Source organism: Choloepus didactylus, chromosome 22, assembly GCF_015220235.1.
Source record: "Choloepus didactylus isolate mChoDid1 chromosome 22, mChoDid1.pri, whole genome shotgun sequence".
NCBI lineage: Eukaryota > Metazoa > Chordata > Mammalia > Pilosa > Megalonychidae > Choloepus > Choloepus didactylus.
In genome coordinates this window covers 22,184,935-22,200,640 of record NC_051328.1, presented here as the reverse complement: position 1 = coordinate 22,200,640, position 15,706 = coordinate 22,184,935, and the positions used below count along the sequence as shown (strand labels likewise).

General features: G+C 58.2%; 1 protein-coding gene across 1 annotated transcript; it reads left to right on the top strand.

Moving 5' to 3' along the window:
* The first annotated feature begins 92 nt into the window (after positions 1 to 92).
* Positions 93 to 15,703, top strand: FHOD1 (formin homology 2 domain containing 1). The gene is made up of 22 exons (XM_037815549.1): positions 93 to 385; positions 6,833 to 6,939; positions 7,333 to 7,397; positions 7,729 to 7,796; positions 7,868 to 7,973; positions 8,046 to 8,140; positions 8,406 to 8,517; positions 8,598 to 8,692; positions 8,793 to 8,936; positions 9,059 to 9,207; positions 9,292 to 9,471; positions 10,941 to 11,056; positions 11,144 to 11,784; positions 12,841 to 12,996; positions 13,222 to 13,404; positions 13,491 to 13,610; positions 13,687 to 13,848; positions 14,279 to 14,469; positions 14,562 to 14,754; positions 14,834 to 14,996; positions 15,072 to 15,272; positions 15,347 to 15,703. The coding sequence occupies exons 1-22, from the start codon at positions 185 to 187 to the stop codon at positions 15,427 to 15,429; spliced, it is 3,531 nt and encodes a 1,176-aa protein (XP_037671477.1). The 5' UTR covers positions 93 to 184; the 3' UTR covers positions 15,430 to 15,703.
* The last annotated feature ends 3 nt before the right edge of the window (positions 15,704 to 15,706 follow it).

The following is a 15,706-nucleotide window of genomic DNA, read 5'->3' as shown; positions in this document are numbered from 1 at the left end:
TCTCCCCGCACCTTCTTGGCCTCCAGCCCTGGCTCCACCCCCTTCCTTGGCCCCGCCTCCGTCTGGCCCCGCCCCTCTCGAACTGCGTCCGGTCCGCCCTGGCGGGGACTGCAGAACTAATCCAAGGGCCGCGGGCCTCTGAGCCGGGACCTGGAGGCGCGCGGGGTGAGGCGGTGGCGCAGCCATGGCGGGCGGGGAAGACCACGGGGACGGGGAGCCGCTATCGGTGGTGACCGTGCGGGTGCAGTACTTGGAGGACACCGACCCCTTCGCCTGTGCCAACTTCCCTGAGCCGCGCCGTGCTCCCACCTGCAGTCTGGACGGGGCGCTGCCCCTGGGCGCACAGATACCCGCGCTGCATCGCCTGTTGGGGGCACCGCTGAAGGTGAGGAGTCCAGGGAAAGATTGGAGGCGATCGGGGATTCAAGAGTCGGTGCCATGAAAGTCTGTGAGAGTTCCCCTCGGGGAGAGGCTGGAGTGAGTGAGCTTTTCGAGGCAAAGATTGGGCTTGGCGGCCCAGGTTTCCCGCTGCCCAGCCTGCGAGGCACGCCTCTCAAAGTGAGTGAGGGGAAGCCAAGGGCGGCAGATGGAAGCCTATGGTCCTGCGTCACCCGGGTGCCCCTCGAAAGTGAGTCCCAGCCTGGGGAGGTGCTCGGCGTCCACTCACTGCACTCAGCCAGGGTAGCTGCCCGGGAGAAGGTGACGGTAGTTGCACGGGGTGTAGCGGACGCAGGAGGCGGAGCCGGGGAGGGACTAGTTTCCACCTGCTTCAGGTGACATGGGGGCGGGACCACGTAAAGGGGCGGATCCGGGGCGGGCCACTGCAGAGGATTCCAGAGGTATATGGAGGTTGATCTGGGTTCTGCCGGGTAGAGCCTTGCCCCTGCGGGCGGGGACCCCAGCATGGGACTCCTGGAGGAGAGGAGACCTCATGGGGTGAGGAGAGTCCCTGGGAAGTGCCCGGCCCATGATGTGCAGTGCGCCGGAGGCTGAAGGGGTGGGAAAGCCCTTTGAGTCACTGTCCCCGCCCCCCTCATTACACCCGCCGGGGCCGGCAACAACTGGAAGAGAGGGGGCGGGCCGGGCTAATTTTATACCTCCAGCCTGCCCTAGTTTGCCCCGGTCCCGCAGCAGACTCGCGCGCAGTGCCGGGAGAGGCCCTTTTCCAGATGCCGGGCCCAACCTCCCCTCCCCTCTCTCACCGCCCTCAGGGGGCTTCCGGCGCGCTCCGTTTCCGGGCCCCGGTACGCGCGGTACCCACCCCCCCGGGTTCCCAGCCAGCCGGTTCTCTCCGAGTGGTGCGGGAGAGGATTGGGAGTCGGCGGGGTTGCCCTCCCCTGCTCCCAGCCTCAGCTGAGCGCCGCATTGCGCAAACTTGCCCCCTGGGCCCGGGGTCTCCCCTGGAATGTGCGCGGGGCCCCCAGCCTGCATTCCTGGCGCGGCAGGCCGGCCCCGCCTCCGAGCGCGGGCGGGAGCGTGGTGAGGCTACTGGCTTGGGGAGTGGCACGTGTCCCAGCAGAGCCCGCAAGGCCGCACGGGCTGCCACACACTCCCTGCCTCCAGAGTTTTGATGCCACCCCACTTGTCCTGCCCTGTTCAGAGTGGAAAACTGAGGTGGGTGGGTCTGTGGGACGCGTGTCCAGTCAGAGGCCGCCTTCCACCCAGAATGGTCTCTCCCTGGGGGAAAGGGGTGCTGACCTAAGGACTGGTCCCATCCCCCCACACCCTAAGCTTCTGGAACTCCTGGTTCTGATAATAAGGCTTCGGCACTAGAGAGAAGCTAGTATTTCTTCTACCCCCACCTCCCACCCCAGGACAGGACCTGACCCTAACACACCTCTTCCCAATTGGGGGCAGGTTTGAGGGGTCAACTGCAGAAAAGAAGTTCAAAACTGCCCCTTCTCCCCCTCATTTACCCCCACCCCACCACGTGCTCTGAGGACACTACTGAGCTTGGATGGAGGGTAGCCCCTCCCCAAATCAGTCCTGTTCTCCCCCACCTTCAGAATCTTCCACCTGGAGCACCTAAGGCCTGCCTCCCCTCCCCCAGAGGCAGGATATGGGGGAGGACACATTGGGTTACCACAGTGCCTGGAGCCCAGGCTCTCTGGGGCTGGCGGTTCTGCCAGAAATGGTCAGATGCACTGTGATGTGCTCTTCCCAAATATAAACTGTGACCACAGCCCCAGAATAGAAGGCTGGAGGAAGAGGGGTTGAGAATAGGGTAGGGGCAGGGACTTCAAAGAGCTGGGGCAGAGGGGAAGCAAGGCCCCTCCTTGCAGGAAATGTCAACAGCTGGTTCTTACCCTAGTCCGTAAGTGGATGCCCCTGGAGAGGCTCAGATATGACTCAGTTCTCGCTGGCCCTCTAGAGGGGAAAGGTGACCCAGAAACCCAGGCATCCCTATCCCAGGAAGAAATAAGAGGGAGGGGCTCACTACTTGCTGCTTTATCCTGTATATGGTTGTCCTGCAGGGGGACAGAACATTGCTTAGTGACATCTGCCCTTCCACTCTGGATACTGGCTCCCATCATCTGGGGATGTGCAGAGGCTGGCCCACTGTCTCCCTGAGGCTCCACCCTGCCCCCTGCACCCCACATGCCACTGGGGGCTGGGCCTCCTGCCTAGAGTTCCCCTGGGGGCTTCCTTTTCAAACGATTCAGAGCTTTCTGGTCTGAGAAGCCCTTGCTCATTTCCTCCCTGTCTAGGAGGAAGCTCCCGGCCACAGCCTCTGACTCATCTGGCCCTGGGGGAAAGGGGTGGTCCTGGCAGTGCCTTGGGCCTGGCCTGGTGTCCCCAGGGGAACTCAGGATTGTCCTTCCCTTGCAGGAGTCCTTCCCAGTTCAGGGATCTTCCCCTACCCCAGGACAGAACCTTGATGCATAGCCCTGTGTCTCACCTTCCCCTGAGCAGCCCAGTCCCGCCCTCCCTCTTCTACCCTTTGCCTTCTGGGAGGTCCTTCAGGAGCCACATCTGGGACTGCACTGCCTTCTCCAGGGCTCTGGGCAGAGGGACCTGGGTTGCTGCTCTGACCCTGCTGCAGAGCCCAGTGGAGCCCCCTCCTCCTAGCAGCAGGGGTAGCCCTAGAGATCCGGCCATGGTGCAAAACTTCAGTTCCCCAACTATGGCTAGAAATCAGAACATTAGGAGTACAGAAAGTTCCCTGGCCCTGACCCTCCCCACTCCAGCCTCACTGTACCCCTGACCTGCTGGGATAGGGGTCTCAGCCAACTGGAAGGGGTTCCCAGAGGATTCTTAAGTAAAAAGTGGGTGCTCTGGTGATGAAGTGGGCTCTTTAGTCCCCTGCTACGGGGTCTGTTTGGGAGATGTAGAAGCCTGGGGTGTGGGCATGAGTCATGGCCTCTTCCCAGTCAGCATGTCCAATCTGCTGGTCATTCTGGGCTAGGGAAACTGGACCTCAGCTGGTGAGGGCCCCTAGTCCCTAAGTCATGGCAGAGGTTGGCACTGTTACCCCTGCATGCATGGTGTGTGTGTTCATTTGTATGTTCCCTTGCTGGATCCGGGAGGACCAGTTTGGGGTATCTGCAGAGTCCAGAAAGCAGAGAGGCAGTCTCCAGCCCTTGGCACTCCTACAGGCCCCAGCCCTCACCAACCCCCTCCTAACCGCTCTCCTCTCTAGGGTTCCTTGGAGCACTTCCAAAGCCCATCTACCCAAGATTTGGGTCAGTTAGCCCCCTTTCTTTCCTGCCTGTGCAGTCTGGGGCAAGTTCACTGAACTTCTGAGCCCTGGTTACCTCACCTGTAAAAGGATTATTAGGAGAACCAAATGAAATAGGCAGCTCAGGTCCTGGCACAGAAGAAGCAGAACAAATGTGAGTTTCTCTCCCCAAGTCCCATCCATGTTTTCTCATCCAGGAAGTCACAGTCTAGTTGGAGACCCAGATAACAAGAAAGGAGGGTCTTCAGAGCACAGGGTCCTGTGTTTATAGGAGAGGCAGTTTATAGAAGAGGTAGTTAGCAAATATTTCCTAAAACAAGAGGCCTTCAGCATATAATTCTGCCCTGTTCTCCATCCTTTTTGTATTCTGTCCCTGATGGCCTCAGGTGACTCTTGTGTCTCCCCTCTCTAACCCGCCCCACCTGCCACTGTTGCCATATGTTCATTCTTATCTGGTTGCAATCTTAACAAAAATGCTGGGCAGCAGGCATCCTTAGCCCTGTATATAAAATCGTATGTTAGGGTTAGTTGGGCTACCGGAAAAGCCTGAAACCAGAAAGTCAAGAGAAAAGTGGACTGGAGACCCAGGTAAGGGCTGAGCCTGGGAGGAGTAAGTGAGGGTCTCCCCACCCCAGAGCCAGGAGGGCGTCATGGAAATGGGCCCACACTATGTGCTGACCTTAAGCCCTGGCAGTGGGAACCAGGGTTTGGGCTTGTCAGGCCTGGCCCAGCCCCAGGGTGTGAGAAACAAGGCCCAGAGTTTTGGCTTTCAGAATGGTGACCCCAGGAAGGGGCCAGGGGTGTGAGGGACAAGCGCCATTCTGCTAGCAGGAAGTCTCCCCTCATTACTTGCCTGAATCTAGTCCACTACGCCAACCCAGGACAGACAGCTGGGCTGAGGGCCACTGTCGCAGAAGCATTGGGCTGGTTCTTACCTCTGGGCCCCTCCTCCGAAACAGGACCCTGGCAGGACTCAACAGGGGAAGTGGCTGGGGTGGCCACCTCTACCACCACGGAGGGGAAGAGGTTAAACCTCACCTGAGCAGCACACAGCCTGAGGGACCCTGCCCCAGAGGGATGCAGGCCTCCTGGGCATCCGTCTGTCCTGAAGTACTAGAGTGCACGGGTGTGCAAGCAGGACGGGAAGCACGTGGCGGGGGTGGGGGTGGGGGGCTGACCTTTCTGTAGATGGGGTTCCTTGGCCTGTGTGTGGCCAGTGAGCACATTCGGGCTCTGTAAGCAGTTACCAGGCGTAACACAATCACTCCTCCAGTGTTTACCTTTACTCTGTCCCTCCCTTTCTTAGTGCCCATGGCACTATATTTATTTATGAGCTTTTTCTGAGTCAGACGGGTTTCCACCAGGGCTGGAAGGAAGGGAAGGCAGAAACAGTGTCTGCTCCCTGTATGTCTTTAGCACCTAAAACCAAGCCTGGTTCATGAATGCTTGAATGTAGGAGTTACTCTATATGTGTGTGACTTGGGGGGTTCCTGAGGGGGTTGTGGCTCTGGGAGGTACGTGTTTCTCTAGGGTTCTGGAATCCTCCAGTCCTAAGGTAGCAGGAGATCCCTGGGGGAGGGAGGGGTGGGTCGACTGCTGAGTCACCTTGTGGGACACCCGTCAGGAGGAATGTGAGGCTGCCCTTAGCAGTGCTGACCCTGGATGAAGTACCGCAGCCCTGGGGCCTTGCCACCTCCTCTCAGGCCTGTTCCCAGTTGGCCCTGGAGAAGATGACTCTGCCCCCAGGGAGAGAAGACATGCCAGGCCTGCCCAAGGCACCCAGGGGAGGGCAGGCATCCAGGCAGGAAGTGGGACAGAGAACAGGCTGGAGTGTTTGTCCCATGTCCCTGACTGAGGCGGTCACCCAAGGGCCCCACAGGCTGAACTGCCCGGAAAAAGCCAGGTCAGGTTCTGGGGCCTGAGCAAGGGCACTAAACAGAGGTAAAGAAAGGGGCAGAAGATGGATTCCCTTTCCCCACAGAAGCCTAAGGGCGGGTCCAGAGCAAGGCAGGGCTGACCAAACAGCAGGACAAATGTGGGCCATGGAACCTCAAGGACCAGGGCCACTCAAGTCAAGGGGCCTTTGCTGAGCCCTGCATGCCAGTGCCAGGCAGTGGGGGAGGTGTCGGGGAGAGGCACAGTGCTACCCTCAGATTCTCTGGAGTCATCGAAGTCACTCTGGCCTCTCTACAGACACTTCTCAAGGGGCCACATGCCTTGCCTGGTGGTGGCAGAAGGGAGCCAGGCCCTGGGGGAGGGGCATATGGGACATGGACTTGCGGATGGAACAGGTGCTTACCTGTTACCAGTGCAGGTTTCAGGGCCCATTGTGGACTGAAGGAGTCAGACCCTAAGATCTGATTTTTAGTAGGCTTTTGGGGGCCTCTGAGGTCCAGCTGGGACCATTGTTAACCCACCTGGGGGGAAGCAAAGGCCCTGAGGTACTGAGAGACTGGGCAGTCTATGGATCAGCCCGTTCCTCTCCATCTTCTTATCCGAGACACACACTTGCTCACTTGCTCACTCAGCCCTCCCAGACAGCTTTGCAACTCCCAGTGCTCTTAACACTCTCTCTTTGGGCTTTAATGCTTTGTGGCTGTAGCTTATCACCCCACAGGGCTGTGAGCTTCCTCGAAGGCAGGAACTTCCTCCCATCTTTTCTCCATCCTCCTTCCTCATGTTCACAAGCTCAACGAGCATTTAGCAAACGCTTGCTGTGTGCCAAGTGCTGTGCTAGGCTCTGCAGATATGGCAGGAAGCAAGACAGACGTGGCACTGAACCCAGAGAGGATACAGTTAGTGGGGAAGGAGACTAGTGTCTAGGGTATCCTACTGTTGGGTGGAAGGCCTCCAAGAGGGGTACCCACATGGAGTGGGGTGAGTTGCATAACATTGGGGTCAAGGAAGGCTTTCCAAAAAAGTATAATCTAATCATTAAAGAATGGTGAATGCTATCCAGGGCTCAGTACATACAAAGGCCAAGAAAGCCTGGTACCTATGATAGGTGGGCTATGCACATGGTAGATGCACAAGAGATGATTGCTGAATGAATCATGGCTGCAGTGACATGCCTCTCCCTGCCAGAACCCCGAGTACAACACATCCCACCACCACCTCTGCCCCAGCCCTGACAGCTGTTCCCTTTGTCCCCAGCTAGAGGACTGTGCCCTGCAAGTATCTCCTTCTGGATACTACCTGGACCCCGAGCTGTCCCTGGAAGAGCAGAGGGAGATGCTGGAAGGCTTCTATGAAGAGATTAGGTCAGAGCTGGTGGGGCCTGGGAGGCAAGGCCAGCCCCTACCCTTGTCCCCACCAGGGGCTGGCTCAGGTGTCAACAGCCAAAACACCTGATCTCCAACCTGGGCCTTGGGTCGTCTCCTGACATCCCCTGGAAACTGTGCCAAGAGAATCCCAAGGCCTGGCTAGCATTACCTGCTGCCTAGGATGGGAGTGGGGGGCTCTCCCACATACCTGAGATGCCTGTGCTTGCACAAATCCTCCTGTCCAGCCAACTCTTGGGCTCTTGGAGGAGTGGCTGGGGAGGAAGGAAAGGTGCTGATGTTGGTATGTGGAGGTCTTTGGTTGCCTTGGAGTGTGGAGGGAGGGAGCCTGAGAACAGGCTGGGAACTGCTGACCAGGCTGTTTGGTTCCAGCAAAGGGCGGAAGCCCACACTGATCCTACGGGCCCAGCTTTCCGTGAGGGTCAACGCTATCTTGGGTGAGTGTGTGTGAGGGCTTCAGTGTCCAGCAGCCTCCCTCCTCCCCCCACCAAAGCCCAGCTGGCTCGGTTTCTTTCAGGCCTGCACTGGCCAGGGTTGATAGGAGACAGGATGTGTGTCGTCCTTTCCTCCCCCCACCCCCCTGTCCCTGTCCCCACCTCTCCTCCCAGGGCCAGGGCTGATGCCACAACTAGACTGCAGTGGGGCGGGGGGGCAGAGTCAAGGAGGTGAGGGTCTCGAGAGTACTAGGATGAATATTCTTTGGTTGTGTCCCAGTAGAGGAGTGTGTCTGTGTCCCCTTTGGGGTTCTATGCCCACCTCTCCTTGCAGAAAAATTGTATGGTTCCAGTGGCCCTGAGCTCCGCCGTTCCCTCTTCTCATTGAAGCAGATCTTCCAGGTGAGGCCCAGAGGCGGGCTGGGGTTGGGTGCACAGCCCGAGCCCCCCTAAACTCCCCCATGGTGCCCTAGGAGGACAAGGACCTGGTACCTGAGTTTGTACACTCGGAGGGGCTGACTTGCCTGATCCGTGTGGGGGCTGCTGCCGACCACAACTACCAGAGCTACATCCTCCGAGGTCAGCCCCGCCCCTCCCCATGATCCCTGCCTCCAGAGGCCCCTCGCTGATTTCTCCTCCCTGTGTCCCCAGCACTGGGCCAGCTGATGCTTTTTGTGGACGGGATGCTGGGGGTGGTGGCTCACAGTGAGACCGTGCAGTGGCTGTACACACTGTGTGCCAGCCTGGTAAGTGGCCCTCCACCCAGCCATGCACCCTTTTCCCACTGCTTCTCTCTGGGCATGTTTCCTCTTCTGCAAAGCAGGCTGGACTAGAGTGAGTTGGAAGCCCCTCAAAGCCTAAAAGGCCTTTCAGTGCCTGTACCGTGAGCCGAGGTCTTTCTGCCTAGACTCCCTTCTCTGAGTCCAGCCCCAGGGTGCTTCGCCCCTTCCCTCTGGGAGCAGGCACAGGCCTGGCCCCAGCCCCATTCATATGTGGTGACTCCTCCCCCAGTCCCGCTTGGTGGTGAAGACAGCCCTGAAGCTGCTGCTGGTGTTTGTGGAATATTCTGAGAACAACGCACCGCTGTTGATCCGTGCAGTCAACGCCGTGGCCAGCACCACTGGTCAGAGACTGTCCCTCCCTCCCCACCACTCAGAGCCCTCCCTCCTACCTGCCCCCCATGACACCCTTTCTGTGCCACAGGTGCTCTTCCATGGGCCAATCTGATGTCTGTCCTAGAGGAGAAGAATGGTGCTGACCCTGAGCTGTTGGTGTATGCTGTCACCCTCATCAACAAGGTGTGGGCAGAGGGCCAGGAGCCAACTCAGGGTGCCTTGGACTCCTGACCTCCGGGCCTCCTGACCGGTCTCAGCCTGCCCTCCGGTCCCCACCCCCTAGACACTGGCGGCACTCCCAGACCAAGACTCCTTCTATGATGTGACAGATGCGCTGGAGCAGCAGGGCATGGAGGCACTGGTCCAGCGCCACTTGGGCACTGCAGGCACTGACGTTGACCTACGAGCACAGCTTGTGCTCTATGAGGTGGGCTGGCGGCCAGGGCCCACCTGGGGACGGGAGGCAAGGAGGAAAGGGGCACGGTTCCCAAGAGTCCCACCCCGCCCACACAGGCCCTAGTGCCTTATGTCCTGGCCTGCTGCCTCTAGAATGCCCTGAAGTTGGAAGATGGAGATATCGAAGAAGCCGCTGCCACAGGTGGGCGGCGGGAGCGCCGAAAGCCGTCTTCGGAGGACGGCAAGAGGAGCCGCCGGTCGCTGGAAGGTGGGGTTTGCCCCACACGCGCCCCGGAGCTCAGGTAAGAACATGCCGCCTCCCCAGAGAACTACGGGGGTGGATCGGCCAGGCCTGGCCGCGTCCCCCTGAAAACACCTGCCTGCAGCCCCGCAGGTCCTGCCCCGCCGGTAGGCCCCGCCTCCAGCCCCGCAGGCCCCGCCCGGATGACGGGAGCCGCCTCCAGCCCCGTGGGCGCGGCCTCTGGCCTCCAGGCCTCAGTGAGCCTCTTCCCCGGCATCTCCGTGGCGCCCTCAGCCGACAGCACCTGCGAGAGGAGTATTTACAAGTAAGAATGGAGATGGAGCCCCCTCCTTCCCTCGCCCGGAGTCCTCTCTCCGACTGTCCCCACGCTCTGTGCCCTGCTCTGCGCCCCACCACAGCGGCCCTCAGCCTCTCCTGCCCAAACGCATGCTTTCTCTCTTTCTTTCCAGACTTCACCAAACTGCTCCTGTTTGGTAAGTGACTGCCGGGGGGCAGGTTTGGCTCTAGCTGGACCATCTTCTCCGGTTTCTCTTCATCTCTTTCTGGCTTTCTGCCTGTCATTGTCTCTTGTCATCTGTCCCATCCCCACCCCACCACACACACACTACTTTCAGTCCCTGCTTCTCTGTCACTGTCTCTCCAACTTGCCCTTGTTCTGTCCTGTCTTTGTGCCTTACTTCACCCTGTCCTGCTCCATGTCATTTTCTCCCCTCCACTTCCAATTTCTTCATGCCTTGCCTCCCTTATCTCTCCTATTCCTCCTGTGGCTGGGAAGGAGGCCCCTTATATCAGTGCTCAGCTCTGTGTGGGTGTAAGCAGGCTCTGCAGTCACCATCTCTTCTTCTCATCCCTTTCCCCCAGGGCCCCTGAGAACCTACCCATCCCCCACTCCCCTACCGGGCAGGCCAGGCTAGAGTAAGTACAGAGGCCAGCCTGCCAGGCCTGCCATGTGCTCAGGGCTTCAGCATTGCTTCCCCCAGTGGGGGTTCCATGTGCCCCACAGCTGGGGGACTCTCAGCCCCTCTTCTTCCAGACTTATGCCTCCTGCATTACCCAAGTACTAAGCGCTGCAATCAGTTTGTTAGGGTCATACTCCACTTCAATAGCAATGCCTTCTTCAACAGCTTAGGCCAGAGATGGAGATGTGGGCTCCCAGGATGGGGCCTGTTCTCCCATGTTCTCAGCCCTGGAATGGGCAGGGAGGGGGTTGAGGGTGCATTGTGGTATAGCGGTGGAGGAGCAACCTGGGGCTGAGGGAAGGGCAGCGACCAGGAACATTCATTGGTTCCACATAAACTGAGAGCCCATCGTAGGCCATAGCTCCCAGAAGCTGCCAGGTATGCTGAAGGAAGGACAGCCTGCTGTGCCCAATGGGACAGCTGCCCCCTTCCCCAGTCCTAAGAGTCCTTGTCTAGAATCAGGACAGTGCACATGTACAGCAGCATGGCTACAGGTTAGATATTAAGTAGAACTCCCTCTGTGTTGATCTGGGAGTGCATGTGTACAGCAGCATGGCTACAGGTTAGATATTAAGTAGAACTCCCTCTATGTTGACCTGGGAATACCACTATGTTGGTAGTGACTCTCCAGATGTGGACTAAACAGGGGCTGGCCTTGGAGGACAGGTCCTGAGTCTGCTCAGTGCATGAACTGTTCCCTGTGTGTCGTGTGTGCCTGCATTTGGGGGCAGTGCCCAGGGATCCAGCAAGGCATGCATACCACCCTGGGCTGGGGTACTGTCAGACACCCACACTGACAAGAGACTCCCCCCAGAGCCCGGTTCCTGGAGAATGTGGCAGCGGCAGAAACAGAGAAGCAGGCTGCGCTGGCCCAGGGCCGGGCAGAGACGCTGGCTGAGGCCATGCCCGATGAGAATGATGGGCACCCAGGTAAGGAGGGGGGTGGGCAGAAGCCACCCCTGTTGCCCTGCTGCCTCACAGGGAGCATGACACTGACAGCTGCTTCTCTCTCTTTAGATACTCGAGAACTATGGAGTTCCCCAGAGCCAGCGCCTGTACCCAGAACACCCCAGAGCCCTGCCCCCCAGGTCCTGCTCTGGGCCCAGCGGAGCCTTGAGCCGGAGCCCAAGGAGCCATTGGCTCCACCAAGCCCCAAGGCTGAGCCCATTCAGGAGCTCCATACTTGGACACCCAAGCTCTGCATTGGAGATCTGGATTTCTCAGATCTGGGGGAAGACGAAGACCAGGACATGCTGAACATGGAGTCTGTGGAGGCTGGGAAAGGGGTCCCACCCACCATGTCCCTGATCTCTGGAGGACCCCCACCTCCTCCACCACCACCTCCCCCACCTAACAAAGGGGTCTCATTCCCACCAGCCCCACCACCCCTGCTCTCTGGAGGCCCACCCCCACCTCCACCTCCACCCCCAGCTGCCCCTCTTTCCCGCTCAGCACCTGATGGTCCAGCCCTCCCCACCAAGAGGAAAACTGTAAAACTTTTCTGGCGGGAGCTGAAGCTGGCTGGGGGCCATGGAGGCTCTGGGGGCCACTTTGGGCCCTGCCCCACTCTATGGGCCTCACTGGAACCTGTCTCAGTAGACACAGCCCGGCTGGAACACCTGTTCGAGTCTCGTGCCAAGGACTTGCTGCCCTCCAAGGTAAACCCACCCTCATCTGCAAGGTAAGCCCAGTGAAGGGGGGCAAAGAATCAGAGATCAAGTCTGAGCTGCTGGAACTGGCCACTCATTTCCCACACGAGGAAGCCGAGGCAGAGAAGAGGAGTGACTTGTACAACGCAGTGCAATTCTGTTACTAAATAGAAAGAGTTAGACCAAACTTCACAGATGAAAGGCACAGCCCTCCACTGTGTCTGAAGACAGCCCTCAGTTCAGATACCAGCTGCAAGCTCAGGAATTCCCAGGGCCACCCTCAACTCCAGCTTCAAATTTGGGGGTTCCCTCTATCCCCTCAGTTTAATAATCCGCTAGAACCGCTCACAGAACTCTGAAAAGCACAATACTTAAGATTACAGTTTTATTATAACAAAAAGGATAGAAAATAAGGAGCCAAAAAAAGATAGCGATAGAGAGAGGTATGGGAGGGCCCACAAGTGCAAAGTTTCTGGTGTCCTCTCCCCATGGACTTAGGACCTTCCTGGCATATCAGTATGTATTCCCAACCATAGAAGTTTGCCCAAGCCCTGATTGTCTAGAGTTTTTACTGGGCTTCATTACTTAGGCATGATTGAGTGAGTGATGTCCATGTGGTTGAACTCAATCTCCAGTCACCCTCCCTGAGGGTGGTGATGAATACTTAAAGCCCCAACCCTCTAGTCTTATGGTTGGCCTTTTTGGTGTAGTCAGCCCCCTTCCCCCACCCGCAGGACCATGGTCATCTTGTTGGCATAAACTATCAAGCCCACCATGAATAAGGAAGACATCTTATCACTTGGGAAATTCTAAGGATTTGGAGGGTACCTTCCAGGATCCTAGGGCAAAGGCCAGCCAAGTTCTTACATATGACATCTCTCAACAAGGGGATCAGCAGCAGAGCCCTAACTAGAATCTAAACTCTTCCCAATGCCTTATACATCCCAGAGCCCCAGTTCTGGGGTGACCCCGCCATTTAGGGGAATACTTTGAAGTAGCCTACTAGATTGTTGCCCTAGCTAGTCCTCTCCCCAGTCTTACATTGACCTTCCCCCAACCTTGCAGAAAGCTGGTGAGGGCCGCCGGACAATGACCACAGTGCTGGACCCCAAGCGCAGCAATGCCATCAACATCGGCCTAACCACACTGCCACCTGTGCATGTCATTAAGGCTGCTCTGCTCAGTTTCGATGAGTTTGCGGTCAGCAAGGATGGCATCGAGGTGGGGATACCCAGCTATAGGTGTGAGAGGAGGGAGGTGGGAAGTCTGGCCCTCTTGTTTGGTCAGTGGGCATTTCCTGTCCCTCTCGTGGTGAGCATGGGCTTGGGTTTCTGTAAGGCAGTCCCCAGACCCTGGGGCTCTCCCAGCTTACCTAAGGAGGGGTCAAGGTCTGAGGTCTCAGGCCAGCACTGAGGGTCCTACATAGGGCAGCGGCTGTATTTTCAGAAGCTACTGACCATGATGCCCACGGAGGAGGAGCGACAGAAGATTGAGGAGGCCCAGCTGGCCAATCCTGACATACCCCTGGGCCCAGCTGAGAACTTCCTGCTGACCCTTGCCTCCATCGGGGGCCTGGCTGCCCGCCTACAACTCTGGGCCTTCAAGCTGGACTATGAAAGCATGGAGAGGGTACTTGGATCATGGGGTGGGACAGGCAGGGAGATATGCAAGCATGGGGACCATGTCATCTGAGAGTCCATTCCCTCACACACCAGGAAATTGCAGAGCCACTGTTTGACCTGAAAATAGGCATGGGACAGTTGGTGCAGAATGCCACCTTCCGCTGCATCCTGGCCACACTGCTAGCTGTGGGCAATTTCCTCAATGGCTCACAAGTGAGTGAGAGCACATGGGGGTTGGGGGCCAGGACTCTGGAGCTAGCCAGGCCCAGACTCAGACAGGTTCTTTCAGAGCAGCGGCTTTGAGCTGAGCTACCTGGAGAAGGTGTCGGAGGTGAAAGACACAGTGCGCCGGCAATCCCTACTGCATCATCTCTGCTCCCTTGTGCTCCAGACCCGGCCTGATTCCTCCGACCTCTACTCAGAGATCCCTGCCCTGACCCGCTGTGCCAAGGTTAGCACTAGGCTGAGGCTCAACCCTAAGACTGACCGAGGCACAAGTGAGTGCTGCTTCTGGGACTGGCTGCTCTCCCTTCTCCCTACTTGGGCTGCTGTTCCAGGGCTTGCTCAGGCTACACGTTTGTGTGGGCTATGTCCTCTACTAGAGACACTCTTTCCTTTGCTGACCTGGCCATTTCTATTCAGTCTTTGGGTCTCAGTTTAGCTGCCACTTAACCACAAGAAGTCTTTTCTGTTCTGTCTCCCCATTGGAGCAAATGGACTTGGCTACCTCTTGCATTAGACTGCAAGCTTCAGGAAGGCAGAAGCTGGGTATCAGGTATCTGTGTCCCCAGGGCTCAGGCTGGCCAGCCTGGCAGAGGCAGCCTCTAGCGGTGTCTGTGGGTCTTTGGGGGGACAGCACGTGTAACCCCCTGCTTTGCCAGGTGGACTTTGAACAGCTGGCTGAGAATCTGGGGCAGCTAGAACGCCGGAGCTGGGCAGCTGAGGAGAGTCTGAGGGGCCTGGCCAAGCACGAGCTGGCCCCCGCCCTGCGTGCCCGCCTCACCCACTTCCTGGCCCAGTGTGCCCGCCGTGTTGCCATGCTGAGGGTAGTACACCGCCGGGTCTGCAACAGGTAGGTACATGGACCAGGGGGAGGCAGACTGCTACCACCATCCCCCAGACACCAAGCAGGACTCACCATCACTCCCCACCCCAACTGCCTAGGTTCCATGCCTTCCTGCTGTACCTGGGCTACACAGCACAGGCAGCCCGAGAGGTGCGCATCATGCAGTTCTGCCACACGCTGCGGGAGTTTGCACTTGAGTATCGCACTTGCCGGGAACGGGTGCTACAGCAGCAGCAGAAGCGGGCCACGTACCGTGAACGCAACAAGACCAGGGGACGCATGATCACTGAGGTGGGTGCCCTTCAGATTCTGAAGAAACCCCAATGGTTTCTTCCCTTCCACTCTCAGCTCACCCTTTGCCCCTCTCCAGACAGAGAAGTTCTCAGGTGTGGCTGGGGAGGCCCCCACCAACCCAGCGATCCCAGTGGCTGTGGGCAGTGGGCCAGGCCGGGGTGATGCCGACAGTCATGCCAGCATGAAAACTCTGCTGATCAGCAGGCCTGAGGACACCACACATGGTCGTCGCAGCAGAGGTGAGACCCATAGCCACTGCAGGGAACGGACTCTGGGACCACCTTGGCCTGACCTCCCTATCCGGCCTCCCTCAGGCATGGTCCAGAGCAGCTCCCCAATCATGCCCATGGTAGTGGGCCCCTCCACTGCATCCCCAGAAGAAACCCCAGGCTCCAGTTCACCCAGCGACACTTCAGACGAGATTATGGACCTGCTAGTGCAGTCAGTGACCAAGAGCAGTCCTCGTGCCCTAACATCTAGGGAACGCAAGCGTTCCCGTGGCAACCGCAAGTCTTGTGAGTACCCTGCCACGTGCCCATTCCCCACCTGAACCCTGCCAACCTCCTCCAACCCTGCTCTGTCCCTGCAGTGAGACGGACATTGAAGAGTGGGCTTGGAGATGACCTGGTGCAGGCACTGGGACTGAGCAAGGGTCCTGGCCTGGAGGTGTGAAGATGCTGCCTCCAGGAAACCTTTCTGGACCTGGGCCTGTAGTGCAAGAGACTACAGAGCGAGGAGGGAGCAGAACAGAATTCTGGGCCTCTTCCCAAACTCTGGGGCCACTCTGTGCCCAGGAGCCAATGCCTGAGCAGTATTAGTTGTATGTGGTGTGTGTGTGTGTGTGTGTCTGCATGAGAGAGCTCCCTGAGTGTGTGTGTGTGTGTGTCTGCATGAGAGAGCTCCCTGAATTTATGGAGCAAAATAAAGTTTTCCTAGCCAACCAAGAGAG